This window comes from Festucalex cinctus, chromosome 13 (genome assembly GCF_051991245.1).
Source record: "Festucalex cinctus isolate MCC-2025b chromosome 13, RoL_Fcin_1.0, whole genome shotgun sequence".
NCBI classification, from domain to species: domain Eukaryota; kingdom Metazoa; phylum Chordata; class Actinopteri; order Syngnathiformes; family Syngnathidae; genus Festucalex; species Festucalex cinctus.
The window spans coordinates 16,504,866-16,525,652 of NC_135423.1; the positions used below are offsets into that span (position 1 = coordinate 16,504,866).

Genomic DNA, 20,787 nt, shown 5'->3' on the forward strand with positions numbered 1-20,787 from the left:
GTAAGTTATCGAACACAAAGCAGCAATGGAGTAAAAACAGCGTCTTCACATTCGCAAAACAAAAGTTCTGTCAAGGTAAAATAGCAACCAATCGTCCTCAGGTTTGCTTTTTTTTTTTTTTTTTTTTTTAATTAAATGTATGTGTGCTTTGGACAGTGTCCATCGGATGGTATGATCAACAATCCAGATAAACGGCAATGTGCCCTCCACTTCATTGCCGTTCCCCTCCCGCACGGCTCTGGCATACATATCTGAAAAGGAGAACCATATTGTGAATAACAATTTGACCGAAGCAACTTGAAATACGGAAACAGTAAAATCATACTTGCGTAATGCTTGTTGGTGTTCATGTGACTATGGTGACGTAATCGGTGCTTTGCCCGGTTCGATCGCGTCAAAATGTTTTCGTGTGATGTTTGGATGACGGATTCAGAGCAAACACAAAACACAAATAAGCAAGAAAAAAACAAAAAAACAAAAAAAACACTCGTTTCACGTCTCTAAAGAAAAAGAGTGAAGACTAATTCGGAACAGTTTAGAACGCAATTGGAATTTTAATTTAATACGTTTGATGACCACGCTTACATGACTTCACTTTCTTAAGGAAATACGGGAAAGGCTTACAAATATATGAAAACATTTACTATTTGGCGCCAGTCAAACGAAGCAAAGAAAGAAAAGTCATGGCCCATTGTGGGAAATATACTCCCTCTTGTGGAAGATGTTAGAGCTACTGCATCTGTAGAATTTTTCTCCCTTCTGTATATACATTTCAGATTCCATTATACACACAGGGAAATCCAATCCACACACATGCACTAATGCTGGGGTCACCAATGTGGTGCCCCTGAGCACCAGGTAGCCCCCTTGGACCACATGAGTAGCATGTGGGCCTGTTCTAAAAACAGCTCACCAGTGATGGGACATTGTGATTTTTTAAGATGGCTCTAAATGTCGTTATTTGAAAGATGTAAACACTGGAAGAGATTTAGACAAATAAAGTGTTGTATGTGATATTTAAGCTTGCCAATTATTGTGACAGCAAATTGGTTATTTCCTATATCAAACCGGTAACCTTTGCATTAATAAGTACCCTTGAAGTAGCTCGGTTTCAAAAAGGTTGGAAACCCCTGCACTCATGCATTATGCAATAAGGTTTAACAGCAGGTTTTGAAAGATGTGACCATGGGAATTTCTTCAAAACTATTAAAGTTTTAAAGAAAGAACTCTGATTAAACTGAGGTACATAACATGTCAGAAAAGTAGGATTTTCAATTAACCTGACATGTATGACACAATCGCAGGAAGAAAAACATGCAAACGTGAACAGATCAGAATTAAGATTCAAATTCTCAACCTCTGAACTGTGTGGCATCTACCTGTCAGGAATACATTTCCTGAAAAACTACTGGCAATGTTCAACATAAATCATCGCCATGTTTACGATATAGGATATTTATTTTGGGCCCAGCTCTTCCAAAACTGGATCAGTGGTTATTGAGAAATCTGAAATTAAGTGGGCAGTAATGTGTGTAAATCTGGAAAAGCATCACAAAGCAGCCAACATTTTTCAAAAAGCACATTTATTTCCAATATTTGGCGATATAAAATACAAAATGTGCTGTATTGATTACCTGATAAGGTAAACTGACAGGTCAAACAAATTTAAATGTGACTAACTCGACATGCCATTTGCATCCACCTGCTATCTCTATTGCGGCTATCATTCTGTTCCGGATTTGGCAACCGCCTTTAAAAGAGTGTTCCTGAGGAAGGTGCACAGCTGGTTCATCAGATCTTTATTCTCACCTTCCACCCAATTCATCTCGATCACCGCATCGCTCTCCTCATGCAGCACGTTCAGCAGACATTTCAACACGAAGTGTTCCGCCGACCCCGGGCTCGTTGCTCGTTTTGAGGACGTCTCGCTTGTAGCGTCCATTGGGCCTGTGGTGCTGCACCCTGGCGTCATTTCCACATCGTCACCTGCCACCTTTTCCAGGCGCTCCTGATCCACGTCACCCGCAGTGTTCGTCACCTCCGCGCCTTCAACGGAAGGGGCATTGTTGTCAGTTACCTGCTGGTCGGCTGGCTCCTGTGTGGCGTCTTGATGCTTGTTTTGGGCGAGGGACGGCGTTGTAGCGGCGGCAGCGGCGCTCTGGTGTGCTCTTGGCAGCTCTCGCAGCTGCCGCATTTGTTCCCGTCGCTTCTGCCGTCCATGGATCCAAGTGTTTTCCATGGCAGTGAGGAGGAGGCTCTGCTCCTGCTCCCTGCACGGGACACGCTTGTGCAGCACCTGCAAGAAAAAAAAATAAAAAATTTAAACTGGATTCAAGGATCAATTTACTAGGGCTGGGTATCGATTATAAATTCCTCAATCGATTCGATTTAATTCACTGCAATTCAATCTGACAATGATTAATTTATTATGAATCATTAATTCTTCTTATATATCAAGGATATGATAAAAACTCCACAAACATGAACTCATTCACTTCCAGCCATTTTAGAAAATGTCAAAATGTTCAATACCCACGCGATATTACGTTCAATAATTACATATAGGCCGAATCGACAAATGACAGAATAGAATAGAATACGTTTTGCCTCGTCCCGTTCTTTTATAATTGACAGTAGAAAAATGTAGGTATGCCAAAATACAGCATTACTCCCATGGACTCTGATACAGTACTTCGAATAAAATGGGGCAATTATGTCATCTACCGGTGGTTGGGCATCAGTAAAGTTGTTTCCAAGTTTGACATTTACAGTGGAGCATAATCTGATTCTCCCCCATTATCCCTGCTTTAAAAAATATATAATTGACAAGTATACTCGTCAAAGGCAGTGAATGAGTTAAATTCAAAATTAAATTTTGCGGAGGCAGTAATTATCTTTTTATTATTATTATCATCATCATCATTATTATTATTATTAATGAAAGTAACATGTTATAATCACTTAAGTGTTATACAAATACTGACATCAGACTGGATAAGATGAAAATATTTTTCTAATTCTATAATTGTAAATATAAATTAAAAAGATCCTGAATGGTCTTTAAGTGCAATAAGTCAGGTCTTTTGTTCAATTCATGTGAACAGTAAATTTCAAGAAAAAAAATATACAACAAAAAAAACAAACTTGGCCTTTAAAATTAAATTTTCTTATGAAACTAAACGTACTTATGAATTAAAATAATCGATTCATGGTTTTATGAAACACTATCAGGCTTGAAAAGAAAATTTGATTTGATATCAATTATTTATTATTTATTTAATTTTTTTTTAAAACCTTGCTCTACTGTTTACTAAACCTTAACAGGGAAGTCAACCTCCCCAATTTTTTTTTATTTTTTATTTTTTTTTTAAAACAGTAATATGTTCTATGCTGCTCCACTAGTCTAAATATGGTATTCTGGTTAATATTGCGTTCGTGGAATACGAATTAAGCAGCACTTCTTATCCATCTCAGGGGGCGGCCATTTTGCCACTTGACATCGACTGAAGATGACGTCACAGTTGCTCAGGTCTCAGCTAACAACCAATCACAACTCAGCTCCAGAAAACAGGTGAGCTGTGATTGGTCAATGCCTGAGCTCTGAGCAACTATGATGTCATCTTCAGTTGACAGCAAGTGGGACAAAATGGCTTCCCCCTGAGATGGATCAAAATGGCTGGATTTTGTGGCATAACTCATTCTACAAATATAATATTAATCAGAATGTCATGCTTAGATTAGTGAGTCACATTTTACATAAGATTGTTAAGAAATTTCATTCATTTTGCTAACTTGGAACCAAAATTACTCGTGATTTATAGCCCTACTTAAAAAAAATTTAAGGACATGGTGAAATTGCATATTAACAATTTAGTTTTTCAAACAAATTGGGTTTGGCAGATAAAATTTACACATGCTATAATAGACATTTGTTCAATGTTTGGATCACATGTTTTCATGTTTCCTATTGCCCCTAAAAGGACTTCCTAAAAACAGCCCACTCCACAGAAATAACCACTCACCCGCAGCTCCGTGAGCGTCTTCTCAACAAGAGTTGTGATGGCTTCCAGAGGATGGCGGCCAGTGCAGCCAAGAGCACGGGCCTTCACCTGAAGCTCCTTCACAGCCACATGGGGAAGTGTGAAGGAAAGAGGCTTCCGAGCTCGGTCCAATTTACGCTTCTTGCTGGGGGGTGACTGATGCCGGACGGAGGAGAAAATGACAAAGAGAGAGAGGTAGAGTAACATTTTTACTGGTGAGTATTTTTTTTTAATATGCACATTTGCACTCAGTATAGAAATGAATAAAAGATGCGCTATTATGGTAATTTTAGCAGTACGACAGAATGTCTGTTGGTTGTTAGAAAACGGATGGTTGTAAGCACGGACACAAGAGGGCGCTCCAAGCACATACTCTCCACTGGACCTGCAGTGCCTTGTAAAACTGCTCCTTACTTCGATTGCCCTCTGAAGTCAAACTGTAATGGTGCTAGAGGTCATTAGCCAACCGTATCTCGGGACAACAGAGATGTGTCGCAACGCTTCCCTGAACACCCCACATGCCAGTGACTGTGTGTTCGGTGTCACTCACAGTGGCTCCGCAGGCTGGCGGAGGGTAGCGGAAGGAGGCGAGGGTCTGCAGTGACGGAGCAGACAGCATGGCCGACTGACCTACAAACAGCGGCAGGGAAGGAGTGGGCCGGTGACCTTCACGCGCTGCTGCTGTTCTGAGTGTCAAGCTTGCGCAACTCAAGGTCCTATTGTATCGCAGACGACTTTGCATGCAGTTAAATGTCAATTAAATATACGTATTTGTGCTCCTTGAGAGTACAGCTAAGCTATTCATAGACAAGAATTAGAAAGAGGTGTGGGGGGTGACCATATTGTCCCTGCTCCAGTACCGTATTTGGCAAGGAGAGTACCATTAAACGTAATTTGCTCTTGGTTTTAAGTAATTGATGTTCCCCGAGGACACAATTACGAGATATTCCCAGGTTTAATTAGGGGCTTCATAATGTTTTTTCTCTTATCTGTCCGTTCAATAAAACCTCTTTCCACTTAATATTTTTAACCCCCTCCCTCACCCCCACCCCCCACCATGCACAGGCACGCAAGCAAGCTACCCAACTCATTATGCAGAGAAAATAAATCAGTCAAGCAAAATTCATACAGATGTGGCCCTAAAACCAAATCTAATCTTTCAGGATGTGCAATAAACCCCATATTGCCTATTCCATTTGTAATTAATTGGAGCTATTCTACTTTTAATTACACTAAATAATTCACATTTCGTTTCCCAGACTTGCATTACAATGTGTGATCAAATAACAAATGAAGAAGAGATAGGGCACTCTAGGAAATCACATTCATGTACATATATATATTTAGATTTTAAGAGTATTGAAACATAAAAAATAAAAAAAATAAACAAATAAAAAAATTCAAACGACTGGTGACTTTTCTGTCATGTACAAAGAAACCTAAAAAGGCATTATTTATATGAAAGAGATTAATAATGTATCCCTAGGAAAAAAAAAAAATCTAAAAAAAAATAATCTAAAAATTAAATAAATAAAAACTTGTGGCGACACATTTCTTCATTTTGCATAAATTTAGAGCTGTTTAAATTAATCGATTAATCGACAAGTAATCAATTATCAAATTAATCGACAGGTATTTAATAATCAAGTAATCATTTGGAACCTTTTTTTTTTTTTAAATCAAAATTAACCAAATCCTCTGATTGCTGCATATCAACAGTAATTGTTCACTGATTTTTGAGTTCCTCATGAAAGAAGATTTTCTTCTCCGTTTAATTAAAATACATCATTTTCAAACAAGTCAAGTTTATTTATATAGTCAATTACACAAGCGTCTCAAAGGGCTTCATGATTGTAGAAGCCTCCAACATTTGTAGGAAATCACAATGTCCCATCACCGTCGAGCTATTTATTTATTTATTTTTTAGAAGAGGCTGACGGGTACTCAAGTGGGCACCACACTGGTGACCCCGGCTTTATGGCGTTGCTCGAGCGCTTTGTGTGCCCAGAGTGACATCCTGTTATGTAGCATACTAACTGTTATTAACATTTCACCATTTGAGTTTTCTCTTTCAAAAGACGTACCTGACCACTGTACTCTCTGTCCTGAAATTTCAAGCTCATTACATTTTAGCATAACTATTAGCATTATTTCTCATTAGAAAGACTAAGTATCAATGTATGTCAGTGCTTTATCTACTCAAGGTTCTTATACGGATGAAATTACGTTTATATTGATCTAGAGCTTATGTAGTATAGTAATTTGTAAAGTTTGGAACTGAGCTGGGAATAAAATTGTTATTTAGGTCACAGTTGCATGCGTGCCACATATGTTTAAGCGCACATGTAACATGAATGAGGCTGCCTCATGCACACGTATGTATAGTTGACATCCATAGGAAGACATGCATATGTGCAGAATGAGTCAACCATGTATGGATTTCTGTGCATGCTCTGTCAAGAAAACATACATGTGTGAATGCAAGAGGAGGCTGAGGAGCGTCGCAGGAAGAAATGTAGGGCAATCATTCTGCTTAACTGATTTTACACTGGAAGGGCTAAAATAGTCTAGTCCAACAAGACCCAGCTCAAGCATGCATCTAGTGAGCAGCCACTTCCAGTTATTTCTCTCCATCACACACAACACACAAACGTCTGATGCCATTTATTGTTGTGTTTTCGCCAACACTCTCGCTGTCCACACAAGACAAAAGCCAGTGAGCGCGCACATTTCTTGCCCTGGCAACTGTTGCCAGGCTACTGCTAAACTAAAACCACATAAAGCCTTCCCTGGAGGAGGAACAAGAGCGTGTGATGGAAGAATGAAAGATGCAGTTAAGGGGGGGGTGCATTATTGAGTAGATGGATTTTGGCTGTTGGAAACGCCAACCAGCAGGCCGAGAGAAGCCCGAGCATTAAAATGACCCACCCGAGGCCTGCAAAGACTTACCGGAACAATGACATCATCATAGAAGCTCCAGGCCAGCGCCCATCGCATGGTGCGCCCCTGGCAGAACTCTGTGTGCGTCACTTTGGGTACCTGGAAAGAAAATAAAAACACACACACAAAGCAGTCAATACCGACATGCCGGCTGTGAATGATTTTTACTAGAAAACTTCATCGATTTTTTTGTTTGCTTTGTTTTATATTGTGCTTATCCTCATTACTAAAGCTGCATTCATGTTAATGAGCATCCTTAGCAGACTAAACCCTCACGAGGGTGCAGGTGCAGCAAACCATAAGACTGGATGTCTTCCTCCTCCAAGCATGTCAGAGAAGTGACTGGCACGGGATATAGGCCTGATCGGGTCAGGAGTCACGAGCTGCGCTATTAGTTCCAGCTAATGACACTCACGGCTGCTTAGCTGCACAACGCCTTGTGAGGCAGTCATGCACTGCTAACAGAAATCAGCGCATTCATGGCTGAATTGTGACAATTCTCGGTTGACACAGCGAATCCATCTTGGGTGCCGGCTCCCAGCCCTGGCAAGCACTTCTAATGCAAGAAGAGGAGGAGCTATGAGAATCGTTTTAACCTCTCGACAGTATTTATAAATGAACAGTAGTGGAGATAGATTAGTTGCATGGAGGGAAAGTGATTTCTTGGATAAAGAATGTCCACTTAGTATTGAGTTGTAAATCGGACAAAACCAATAATTAGATTTCCTTTTACAGCACGTTACCATATAAACTATGGAGGACCAAAAGTGACAAAATTCAAAATGAATAAGTGACGAAAATAAATAATTGAATGATTGAATGAATGAATGAATAAATAAATAAATAAATACATAAATAAATAAATCAACTATAGTAAATTACTAAAATAAATGAATAAAAGTTCAAATAAAAACTGATAAATATAATTAAAAAATTAAAGACAAATGTATTTATTTATGTATACATATATTTTTGTTGATTTTATACCAATTTATATTTATTTTTATTTTATTTAATTTTCAAATTATATTTGTTTATATCCATTTTTATTTTCACTTTTAGTCATTTATTTATTTATTTATTTAGTCATGTATTTATTTTGAATTTTAGATGTTTTGGTTCTCCATACCAGACTGCTAAAGCTTAACCGCTTTGTAAGATTCAGCACTCACCCCTTGCTTCCTAAGTTCCTCTTTCAGTGGGGCCAAGCTGCATTTCTTTCCCAGCATGCAACTGTACCACCTGCGGAAACAAACATCCACATAAGAGCACATCAGTGATTGACTACTATGCATATATACAACAAGCAGAAATCATACAACATATGTGAAAGCCCCAAAGGAATACTAATTTTGACAGCACTTTCATATGACCCGCTCACAATACAGAGCTTGTTAAGTGTTGAAGGACTACAAAAAGCCCACTGATTTATCATAAGTCTTGTGACTCCTAGTGGGCAGTTTAAATGATAACAGTATCCTCATATGACTCATTTTCAATTGATCACATAAACATTCAACCAGCCTACAAGGCTTCACACTGCAATGGTCTTGTTAAATTTGAGCATAGACAAAAAGAATATTAAGCAATAGAAACATACTGTAACAACCTCATAATATAGTGGCCAAGGGGGAGTTATTAGTGAGGTCTTTATTTGCTCAAGTTTAACAAATATGGCATTTTACAGCAGTATGAAAATATTTTTTTTTTTCTAAATTTTCCACTACATATCTGATAATGCAACCTAAATACTAGACTAAAATGATTCATTATGCTTGTGGATATGCTAAATAATTCAGTTCATTTCTTAGGGCACTGAATCGATCACAACTGGACTGCACTTAGAAGACGTTTTGCCACATGGTGGCCTTTGCAGTTTGTTTGCAGTATCCTTTAAAAAAAAAAAAAAAAAAAAAAAAAAACCCAGGCTAACTAAAGTCTGTTCTAAAAATAGCTCACCAGAGATTGGACATTGTGTCTTGCTACGAAAATGTATTTAAATTTAACATGGTACATATTTCTTAATGTACCAAATATTCTATATTTTGTTTAAAAATGAAATAGATTATTTTAAATGGGGGGGGGGGTAGTTTTTATTTACCCATATTTCAAATAAGCACATTTTAGAGCTGTAATGTTAATACAGAATATTTTTTGCTGACATTATCATAGACAGTCAGAAGCTAATATCGGCTCGAGTGTCTCTGATAGCTGCTTCTTGCTGTGCATTGCGCACACATTTCTGCCAGGCATACCGCTTGGTGGTAAACCGGAAGATCTGCTAAAAACGTTTTGCCCTCCAGTATAATAAAAACATCATTTGCATATACAAATTTTATTAGTAAATTAAAACTAATTACATTAATTAAATAATACTCTGGCAACTATTTCAGGGTGTACCCCACCTGCTGCCCAAAGCCAGATGAGATAGACTCCAACACCCCCCGCGACCCTTGTCAGGAATAAGCGGTCAAGATAATGGATGGATGGAGGGATTAAATATTAATAAAAATGTATGCAGAGTAATGTACAATACCGGGATACGTATCGCCTTGAAGACCTTGTATCGCCATATGTATCGTATTGTGACCTCTGTTATCGTGAACCTTAACTACTACATAGAAATAGTTGAAGGTCATAAAGTTCATTTGACACATAGCATGCACGCATCAGATGACACAATGAAATATTGAATATCTGATATGTGACAGATGTGTCCCACATTGGGAACAGCCCAACACTGCCAACGTGGCTTTTTAGCCACCTTTGAGTGTGCAGCTGCTCAATGATCCTGATCAAATCCATGCTCCGTTTTTCAAGTGCAGACATTTTTTATTTATTTTTTTAGCGGAGATGAAAATTTTCATATCAATGTTCTGATAAATGCAGATCATTATCTGCTTTTAAGTATGCAATTGCACATGTTGTATTGGGAGCCAAGGAGGCTCGCCCTTATAATAGGAAGATAATGAAGAGGGGGAGAAAAGATGGCGGGTGGTGATGAGTCTCAAAGGACCAATTGGTGAATCTGGCAAGGTTGCCATGGACACCTGCTGGCTCTTTTGTCCCAGCATGATTTTTGGTTGGGAGTGACAACCAGCTGCATTTGGATTGGCCTGAATGCCAAACTTTGGAAAGAAGGAATCGTTCACGCGCTCCCTCGCCTGTGAAGGTGCATCAAAGTGACACAAGAGCAGACAGGTGTTAACATTTGTCTTTCTGGGTCACCCAGGTGTGGCGTGCCTAATTTGTTTTAATAGTCCCATGCCACACCCTCCTCTCACTCTGCTGCTCTGGTGACAGCACTGTGACGAGGGTGGAGGTGCCCACCAAAACACAGATGTTCCCTGTGGGTTCCCAGATACAGCGTGTGTTGATTCTGTGCCAAAATCATTAAAAGCGGCTGCAAGTGACAGCTCCATCAATATGTGCGCAACAACCCATTTGTCCATTGACCCACTTCCCCAATCTCAGGATGCATTTAACCTCTCAGAACATCTTTAAACAAAGTCAGAATCCAATGTGGGACCAAAACTGCCAAAATTAAAAATAAATAAAAGACTGAATAAATAAATAAATAAATAAATAAATAAATAAATACAAGTGAAAATAAAAATAGATATACAAATAATTCCAAAATTAAACACAAAAAAATAAATAGAAATAAAAACTATATATGTCAAAATATATAAATAGAATTATTTTGTTTTAACTAGACTAAGTGCAATTTATGGAGAAATTGCGTGGGAATGCTGAAAGCGGAATGCTAATAGCTGAATGCGAACATTATCTTAGCATGGGATGCATAACCCTTAGCATAATGGCCCTGGATATATTTGCAATGTACAGTCGGAGGTGGGATTCAAACCCACGACCTCCTGGTTCCTGAATAATGCACTATACCAAGTGATACTAAGCAGTATCAGAGAGCTGGTAATCATGAGTTGGATGTGTGGAAGTGGGCCTTAGAAAAGTTCAATGTCAGTCCCATTGAAAATGAATGAGGAAAAGTTGATCTTTAACGTTAAATTGTGCGAGTACTGTAAGTATGTAGAATCAGACGATATATTCCCAGGAAGGCGTGAATTTTCTCAGCATGTTGAAATTTGAATGGTAAATCAGAAGTATTATGTGGGAGTTTGATGACAAAAAACTGAGGAGAATAAAATGCTATCAAAGAATATCAATAACATATGTGGGAATGCATTCAGCATTCCCACAATTATTATTTAATCATTTACTTATTTTTAATTTTGGCAGTTATGGTCCTCCATAGAATCCATCTACCACTTCAAACCTTTTTTTCAACTCTTAAACATTTTTACATTAATTCCCCCCTCTCCCTGATGGTGAAGCTTTGCTCCTCACCGCAAGCGTTTCTTGAGCTGCAGGCTGTCATGAATGATCCTCTTAACAAACTCCAGTTCGCCGCCCTCCGCCATGATTTCTGTCACCCCGCCCGTGTTCACCGAGCTGGGAGGAGGCCGCCGAGCGTTCCTTGAATTGACCCCCTGCGGCGAGCAGCAAGACAGACAGAGATTAAGATCAAATCCTATTAAATGTCTGTTACTATCTAGTGTAAACAAATCCTGCGTCAGACGGGCCACCTAGCAAACATTTGGATTCAATATTCAACTCTCAATAACTCAATAAAAATGAGTGAAGATTCACCTTGGCTTCAAGCTGGTTGGCAAAAAAAGGAGGGTTGCACATGCAAAAGTCATATACTATTTCTGTTTCTTCTTTCAAAGCATCCATCAGCAGAGTCTTCTGGGGAACTTTGACCACTGCAGTAGAACAACAACATCCTTTATTAGCAATGTTACAAATTCTCCCTCAATCAAATCTGACATTGCTAAATTAATGAGAGGGTAGAGGGCAATCCTCTCTATCCCCTCTCAAGTCTTTCCTGATGCTCATAACAAAACAAGCTGGTTTGTCGCATTGTTGAGATTGTTGTGATGTTGCAGATTTCGCACTAACCTTTAACCAGGTCAGACAAATGGTTCTGCTCCACATTCCTGGTAGCGTAGTCAAAGCATATATCATCCACCTCGGTTGCAAGGAAAAACCAGCCGTTCATTGAGGCTCCCAGCAATGGGTAGATACAAGATGCACCAGTGCCTTTACAAAATGATAAAATAAATATGTATTACAATGTTTTACTATTTTATAGGTATGTAACGATAATGGCAATATCACGATATTAAAACTGCCTCAATATATTGTCGTCATGTCGTCAAAAAGTAAGGTTGATTTCCATTTGTGTAGTTTCTAGCACCCTCTGGTGGCTAGTTGTTTTAGTACAGTTTAATTTTTACAAGGCATGTTTTGGCCCTTCTAGGTTTAAAATCCATGCTAATGGTCAGATGAAGGGGAACGTAATAAGCTTGTGTCGCGAGTCAATATGTGGAGGAACTCAATTGGTGCGTACATTAGTAAGTAAGTGCCTCAATATTAAGTGTTATTAGAGATTGTAGGTTGTTTATATGCATTGATGTTATGTACAATATTTTGTTTTTGTTTTTTAGTACGAGGTCATTTGCGACTCTTGTGAGGAATAAGCGATTAAGAAAATGGATGGATGGATGGATGGATGGATGGATTGTGACCTTTTTTTGTATCGCCAACCACAATATCGTATCGTATCATGACCATATCGTGATAATATTTATCGTGATGTTTGGATATTGTTACGTCCCTATTTCAACATAATAGGTAGTCATTTTAAAAAGTAGTAGGTAAATAAAGAATGTAGTCCTATCAACTATTTTGACATTAAATTCGATCAGTGTGATCTGGACTGAGCTGAGACTATTTGAAGGTTTCGCTACCGATGTCAATGCCTCTACGTGGTTGCTTCTGGCCATCGATGAGATCCTCCACCCAGTGGATGTAGTTGAGGCGCAGAGGGACCGTGGGTATGAGGCGCTCCAGAGGGATCTCGATGCTTAGACCAAAGTCCTCCTTCAGAAGGGTGCAGGTGAGAGCTCGCACGGCCTCCGGCTCCTTGAAATTCACTCTAGAAGGTGCACAAGACAATTGGTGAGTTATGGTTGGGAATAACATCATACCGATCCTATGAAGTTTCTTTTCTGTCATATAACTTAAAACAACAGATCGACATCACAGACACTAGCCAAACTAAAGCGAGGTGTGTGCAAGAATTCATCAAGTGTAATGCAGGGTGCTGATTATTTTGTGTGAGCTCTGTAGCAACACCTAATTAACCCTCAAACCCGGGTAACCCCCCTCCACCTACCACCATGCACCATAGATAAGCAGCTCATTAATTTGCAACCCCCAGTTGAAGACAATGAAACTCACATTTTCCACACAATTAAGACCTTGCACTTTTTTTTTTTTTTGTCTCGGCCCCAAATGCTCATCTGCTGCAAGTTGAAATGCTACAGCTGTCATACAAGCAGACGCGGCTGCTGCAGACAGAGCGAGTGGGCGGCATGCAAATAATTAAAGCTTTGCTGAATGGTTTTTGCAGCTTGGCAGATGTAATTAGACACATCACAAGATTGACAACGTCTGGCACGCTTGCAGTTCAACACGAGCACTCGGGCAGTTTTCAATGGATTACAAGGGGGGGAAAAAAAACTCACTGGTGAAAGAGATGCAAATACCACCTCCAACAGGGCACGGGAAACTAATGTGATAACTTGCATGTAATGAACACGCAAGCTGAATGGTCCAGGTCGACACCTGGGGCCTCATTTATAAAGCTTGCGTGCGATCAAAATGAGGCCAAAACTCTACGTACGAACATTTTTGCGCCAAAGGTGATATTTATAGAAAATAAACTGAACGTGAAACTTTACGCACCGCCACGTCAAGTCTGGACCTACCGTACGCAATCTGCACATTTTGGAGACATGGGACAACAGCGACATAATCAGCTTTGTGGTGTATTTTTATTCCTCAAACGCTGTATGCTGGATGTTGGGTCAAATTATAATATTTTGCAGACTTGCTCCGACGTCACAAGCACGCAGCGAGGCGGAAAGCTGCACGCGAATATATCTTGAACAATCGCTCGTCTTTTCCCATTTATCACCTATCTTGAAAAAGCCTCATGCAACAAATCACATTAGTAACAACTAATGTGGACACATTCTGCATGCATTACATCATCGCGCCGCTCAACAATATGCGTCTATCGTAACTTCACCCGCCCGCCGTGCAATTGCCATTAAAGGCTAAATAAAATTATATTGACACAAAACAATAAGGATTGAAAAAGAATAGCTACAAAAATAGTCTGGTGCAAGCATCTTTGCTATTGAGATAGGGTTTTGTCATGCAAATAAATAAATGAGCGCGTCAATAAAGTCTGCCATAAACGTTCACAATGCGATCCACGCAGCCGTGATTCTGGATGGAGATCCATAAGCAACACATTGGGAATATTAATAGGGCGGCCTATTGATCGCCTAATTTAGAGGCAATTTAGTAAGTCTGAGTAAAAACAATCCAAGTGTAAGCGGTTAAGAAAATAGATTATTATTATTCCTTTCCTTATTTAAAAAATAAAAATCTGACTCTGTACGCCATGTGGCGGCATTATCGTGACTCGCGTCCTGCTAATTGATTTTATTGGCCTTCCGTGACTCGACCTCTTCAATGAGGGTTTCAATGTACATCTTGTTTTAAAATCTTTTTTTTATTATTATTTTTTTAGGGCCTATTGGTCACACGAAAATTCTAGTACAATATGGTGTCTTTCGACTTCTTTCTTGCCTTTCATTGACCGTCCAAATTGTTTTGGTTTGATGTTTGCCAACACGTGCTGCTTATTAATACGCAGATGAGTTACTTTCCATTGCCAAATATGGGGTAAAATAGGCGGACTTGGGGCGGGGAATGGCGTGGAATCTGCTGCGCACACCGATTGGGATCGTGTGGCATTTATAAAGGGAACTTGCGTGCAGATTTGCGTATGTGTGTATATGCATGGTTTTATAAATCTAAATTTTTTTCTGCATACGTGAGTTTTGAGTTTCGTTCGTACGCACTTTGCTGCGCAGGCTTTCACGCACAGTTTTATAAATGAGGCCCCTGGCGTCCTTCAGGTCACAAAAACGCACTAACAGAAAACAGCCGACTCAGAAACTGGATAATGTAGAGAAAATGCTGACTGAGCACAACAACAATATAATGAAGAATGTGTGTGTTTTCCCTGTACAATAATAAAAAATGAAATTTCACCTGAAATTGTGTATGAAAAATGAAGTGAGGACTTGGACGCAGGTTATTTCAACACAACAACACATAACCTATAATATCACTTATTTTCTGACTAACAGTTGGTTTCATCACGCAAAGAAGGTATGCCCAGTTATTGCAGTACTTGCTGTTTTTCATTTGACTGTTTTACATTTTTGACCGAAAGTGTTTACAACTATTTACTCCATTTAAGACGTTAGTATTGCGTATCATAGGTTAGTTGCGTGATAGAATCCATTACACCAGATTAGGGATTGAACTTCAACGTAAACAGAGTTAACTACCCATCATCAAAAGGTGGGTAGTTTTGTTTTCGTTTTATTACACAACCAGTCCCCATTTATTGCCCACGACAAGTGAAAAAACATTATATAGAAACCTTTAAAAAAATAAAAACAAAAAATAAATAAAAAATAGTTTAACCCCCCCACAGCGTTTAAATGGGAAGTCAACCATAAACATTTCTTGACAATATGTTCTACGTGACCTCACTAGTCTAAACATGACATTCTGATTAATATTCCATTTGTAGAATATAAGTTCCGCAGCAAAATCCATCCGTTTTTATCCCATCTCAGGCGTCGGCAATTTTGCCACTTGCTGTCGACTGCAGATGACATCACAATTACTCAGGGCTCAGGCAATGACCAATCACAGCTCGCAGCTGTGATGTCATTTTCACGCGGCAGCAAGTGTCACAATGGCCGCCTTCTTACCGTATTTACACTAGTGAGGCTGCAGAGAACATATTATTGTCAAGAACTATTGGGGGGCTTGATTTCCCCCCTTTAAACTTATTGATATACAAGAACAAAATAGCCACATTTTTAAATCTTCGAGTTTTAAATCCTTAGCATGATGTTGAAGCTGTAAAAAACAGTAAAAGAGTATAAGAATAATAAGAAATGAAGCGGTCGCACCAATAGCTCACTCAGATGTTCTTCCATTCTCCCTTCTTCCTCAGAGGCATCATTAGAAAAAGATCAATATTCAGACAGCAGGGCTGCTCAGGACAGACCTCTATTTTTAGCCCTGAGGGGTGTGTGTGTTCGTGCGCATGCGAAGATGAGCAGCGCTGCAAACGTCATGTCTCTATGGCAACCCCATCTACAGAAAGAACAGATGATGGGAGAGCACGCAAATCCGGCCACGTTGGAGCAATGGCCGACGCGATGCCACGTGGGTTTGCGGCAGTGTAATGATTCGGCGCAGGGGATGGGAAACGACGTGGGACAAAAAGTACTATCAAGTTGCCATGAGGTGACAGTCTATCAAGTGAGCGAGGGGACCTTCAAGGTACATTACATTTTTGATGCCACACAGCAACTTGTGTGGCAAATATGAATACATCGCTCTCCTGCATTCCTCTATGCCCTCACTTCATACCTAATTAGCCCCATGCCGCCTCCCAATACACACACAGCCAAGAACGTGAATCTCCCTACTCTCACTCTCAAGTAAACGATAAACTGAACATGAAACAAAAAGACTCAAAGCAATTTCCCTGCTCAGACTCCCCTCTCTATCTGGTATCAGCCTGCCACATGGTCCCTCCCAAAATGACAGCCGACTTATCTCCCCCCAAGAAAAGAACCGGTCCCATAAACCCGGATGATTACTCTCATCCCCTACTCGCCACTTAACTCATCCAGTCGACTTAGTTCATAATAATCCTTTCACTGATGGTTGGCTGGTGACAAAAATTCCCAAATTTTCCGCAGATACATGGCACAAATTCTCGACATCCCTTTTTGTAGCAGGAAAACACATTTTTGCAAATTGTTTTGCCCAGAGTTGTCGTTGTGTGATTGCTATTTAAAGGGATATTTGACTCATTTAGCCATTTTCATCAGTAAGAAGTTAATATTTTGTCTGTAAATAATTTAGAACTTCTTAAAGGGTGCTCAGAGCTTACTAGGTTAGGTAACGACCAATCATGGCTCACCTGTTTCCTGGGTTTGGTCTCACGTGACACTCACAAACTGAGCCATGATTGGTTGTTACCTAAGCTCTGAGCACGTGATGTCATTTGCAGTCTACAGCAAGTGGCGAAATGTTTTTTTAAAGGTATTAATTTACATAAAAAATAATGACGTTAGCAAATTAATTATAGACAGAATATGAACTTTTTATTGCTGAAAATAGATATGAGTCAAGTATCCCTTTAATGAGCAGTCGAAGAGATGTGGCCAGAAGGGAGAAACAGTTTATGGCATAGAGATAAACAGGCATCACATTTCAAACTGTTAACAATTTGAATTACAGTAATTGTCTGTATGGTATACAGGCATTATATACTGTCAGCTTGAAACTCAACCTGAAAACGGAATTTGTAAATATTGGCACTACTCTGTGTATGTGGTAGCCTGATGGGAAATGAACATGTTTCATTGTGACTAAAAGGAGAATAATTAATAACCAAGCCTCTAACTCACGTGTGTCAAGATCCGGTCCTCGGGGGCCGCAGTCCTGCAGGTTTTGGATATTTCCCTTCTTCAACACAGCTGATTCATGATCAGCTCATCAGCAAGCTCTGCTGAAGCCTGATAACGAGCCTGTTAATTGGAATCAGCTGCACTTCGAGTAGGGAAATCTATAAAACCTGCAGGTCTCCAGCCCTCGAGGGCCGCAGTTTCCCACCCCTGATAACTGAACCACTGAGAACTAGAATGGGCTCACCCCATTTTTGTTAGTTTGCAAGAGCGTGATTGACAGTTTTGTGGCTGCAATGAATGTTATATTTTATGAATAATATTGTAAACAATAATACCAAAGCATTAATATATATTAAAGTTATTATTTCAACCACTATTAAATATATCACTGTTGTATTCATCTGAAACACATTTTATGCCTTGCAGCTTTCATTTATGTTTGTATTCAAAATAAAATATTTCTCCAATATTTGTGATTGTGTATATTTACATGTACTTTCAGTAAGATTTTGATAATACCAATAACAGTGATCATTTTGGTCATGATTATCTTCACATCAGTCCACCTCTATTAGCCAACAAAGTAAATCATGTTTTGGATATTAACAGTGATGACTGAGGGTTGAAGATGATTGATGGGGGCAGTGCCCCACCAAATTCAGGCGATGGTGCAGTTTTTCTTTCTTTTCTATATAAATTCATGCAGAGTAGTGCAGCAATAAATTAATACTAGAAGCTGAAGTTACAAACTTAATTAGTTTCATGATCCCATCATCATCCCTTTTGACTGCTGTCACCAAACATATTTCAAATCAAAACTAGAGAACATGGTAGAGCTGGAGCAACATCCAAACCCTACTCACCCCGACCTGACTCAGTTTGATTTTTACTCCTCTTTCTCAAACTAAAAGGAGTCTTCAAGGGGACCCGCACACGCATGCATTCTGCACGCACGCATGCTGCACGCACATACGCACGCATGCACACATACGCCCCCCCCCCACTCCAAAAAAAAAAAAAAAAAGAAGAGCAATGACAATATGTTGAATCAGTAAGACTACCGAATGAACAATTGTGAGCTCTCTTTAAAAAAATAAAAAATTAAAAAAAATCAAGGGGACCCGCTTCGGGATAGCCGTGACGACGGAGGATCCTGAAAGGCCTCCTTCAGGAGTGCATGAAGGCATGGAAGAAAAGGCTGGTAAAGTGTGGTACACGCAAGGTTTATTCTTAAAAAAAGTGGACAACTGATAGTTTGGAGGTGAACTATACTACAGTATATATTTTCTGACATACTTTGTTACATAATTTTATGTTATTTTATAGGCTTTAAAGGGACACGACTTCTTTAACAATTTTCAGAAGTGAAGTTAATATTTTGTCCAGAATTAATTTGAGAACTTTATTATTATTATTATTTTTATTATTATTATCATCATCATTATTATTTTTATTCATGTCCAATTAATACCTTTAAAAAGTAATTTTTCTACTTGATGTCGACTGATGATGACATCACCTGTGCTGAGGAAATAAATAAAGGCCAATCACGGCTCACCTGTTTTCTGGTTTGGTCAGTAAACTGAGCCATGATTGGTCGTTACCTATTTCCTCAGCACAGGTGATGTCATCATCAGTCGACAAAGTATGGAAAAAAAAAAAAAACTTTTAAAGGTATTAATTGTACATGGAACATAATGAAGTTACCACATTAATTATAGACAAATTATTAACTTTTTACTGCTGAAAATGGCTCAATGAGTCAAGTATCCCTTTAAGGGCACAAATTGTGCTCCACAAATTCTACAGCAAAAACTGGCCACAAAAAGACGGCCAGGAAAAAGACACACACATCATTTCAATTCATTGTTTTCATGAATTAGTATTTCACTATGTTGAGCTATCCAACAAACTAAAAAAAAAGTAATGTGCCACACTGCCACCTATGCTAAATCAGTGCTTGTTCATCAGTCAGTAATGTTACTATGACACCAACAGACGAGGACAGACTCAACAGTGGTTATGGAGTAAAATAACATGCATACATGTACATTACATTCAGTCCTAATTCACAACCTCTATATATCAGTCTTTTTACCATGACAATCTCATGGATAAGTAGCTACAATATGTGTTTGTGTATTTGTCAAATAACATTAGGGCTTTAACGCTGAGGCTACTGTTTAGTTTCCATTTATTCAGCTAATTCTCTTGCACGGCTGTCAGTAGTGTCGACTTGAGCCACACATGCACAAGCAGATATTGCAGCTGTTGGAATAGCATTTAATTGGCAAATTGATACTTACACGGCTCGTCCACTCAGGTTGGTGTGCACATGTTCTTGGAATTCTGGGTACTTGGAAGCCAAGTAGGCAAAGTCTGGTGGTTTGTCTTTGTAGCGGTTTCTGGGATGCATGGACTTGTTCAGAGACATGACAACAGCTCTGTGGTAGGATTAATACACATAAAATAGAAGGTAAAACGGGATTGGATTCGTCCTCTTTTACAGTTTACTTACAGATTGCGTGAATAGTTTGTGCAAATGCGCATTGATGTCAGATCGTTTCGCGCTTCAGAAAACATAATCAAGGCTATATGAGTATGTACACCCACAGCTTAAATCCTAATATTGTCAACATACCTTTAGAATTCTTGGAAGGACAAGTTGCCTCAACTTAGATGCTCGCGTTGTACATACGTTTCCCAGCTATACCCGCGCGCTTCCTGTTTGTGACGTCATCACCGTGCGCCGCCACCGGTGCTCCACATTTGCCATCTGAAGGGTTATGGATCGTAAAGCCTCTCATTTAGTTTCTTTATTGAAAAGATTTGAATTGTTATAGTTGTCATAAGTATAATTCGTTTATTATTAATTTTTATTTTCCATGTTCAATTATATTGTTCGAACTTGGCATTTGATAATACATGAGTGCCTTGCTTATGTATAATTGCTCAATTAAAAAAATAAAATAAAAAATAGCCATCGAAAGGCGAATGTAAACAAAAAGTCTCCGAGACATTTAATATTGTGTAGTTTCCTTTAAGTTCTTTCGACATTTTATGTTGTACCTGTACATTTAATTGCGGTCACTGTCCTAGCTTACTTTTACACTGTAGTTGCCATTTTGCACGTTGTC

At 39.1% G+C, this 20,787-nt stretch overlaps 1 protein-coding gene across 3 annotated transcripts; it reads right to left on the reverse strand.

Moving 5' to 3' along the window:
• Nucleotides 1–1,566: 1,566 nt before the first annotated feature.
• mettl16 (methyltransferase 16, N6-methyladenosine) lies at nucleotides 1,567–20,432 on the reverse strand. 3 transcript variants are annotated; one of them, XM_077540588.1, is made up of 11 exons: nucleotides 20,169–20,285; nucleotides 19,957–20,094; nucleotides 12,815–13,002; nucleotides 11,964–12,104; nucleotides 11,652–11,767; nucleotides 11,349–11,491; nucleotides 8,153–8,222; nucleotides 6,990–7,079; nucleotides 4,023–4,196; nucleotides 2,078–2,296; nucleotides 1,567–2,008 (listed from the first exon to the last, which is right to left on the reverse strand). In XM_077540588.1, exons 1-11 carry the CDS (start codon nucleotides 20,231–20,233, stop codon nucleotides 1,724–1,726), a joined length of 1,629 nt encoding a protein of 542 aa, XP_077396714.1. In that variant the 5' UTR covers nucleotides 20,234–20,285; the 3' UTR covers nucleotides 1,567–1,723. The 3 variants fall into 3 exon arrangements, with proteins under 3 accessions (XP_077396714.1, XP_077396715.1, XP_077396713.1); XM_077540589.1 differs by lacking the exon at nucleotides 20,169–20,285 and adding an exon at nucleotides 20,292–20,432 and having other exon boundaries at nucleotides 1,567–2,296; XM_077540587.1 differs by having other exon boundaries at nucleotides 1,567–2,296.
• Nucleotides 20,433–20,787: the final 355 nt, after the last annotated feature.

What these genes read in the sequence shown, in the direction of transcription:
- mettl16 (XM_077540587.1), bottom strand. Translation starts at nt 20,233, where the DNA reads ATGTTTTCTGAAGCGCGAAACGATCTGACATCAATGCGCATTTGCACA. An exon ending in TTTGTCTGACCTGGTTAAAG is followed by an intron (nt 11,768 to 11,963) that starts GTTAGTGCGAAA and finishes GTTCTACTGCAG; the next exon opens with TGGTCAAAGTTCCCCAGAAG. An exon ending in CCAACCAGCTTGAAGCCAAG is followed by an intron (nt 11,492 to 11,651) that starts GTGAATCTTCAC and finishes TGCTCGCCGCAG; the next exon opens with GGGGTCAATTCAAGGAACGC.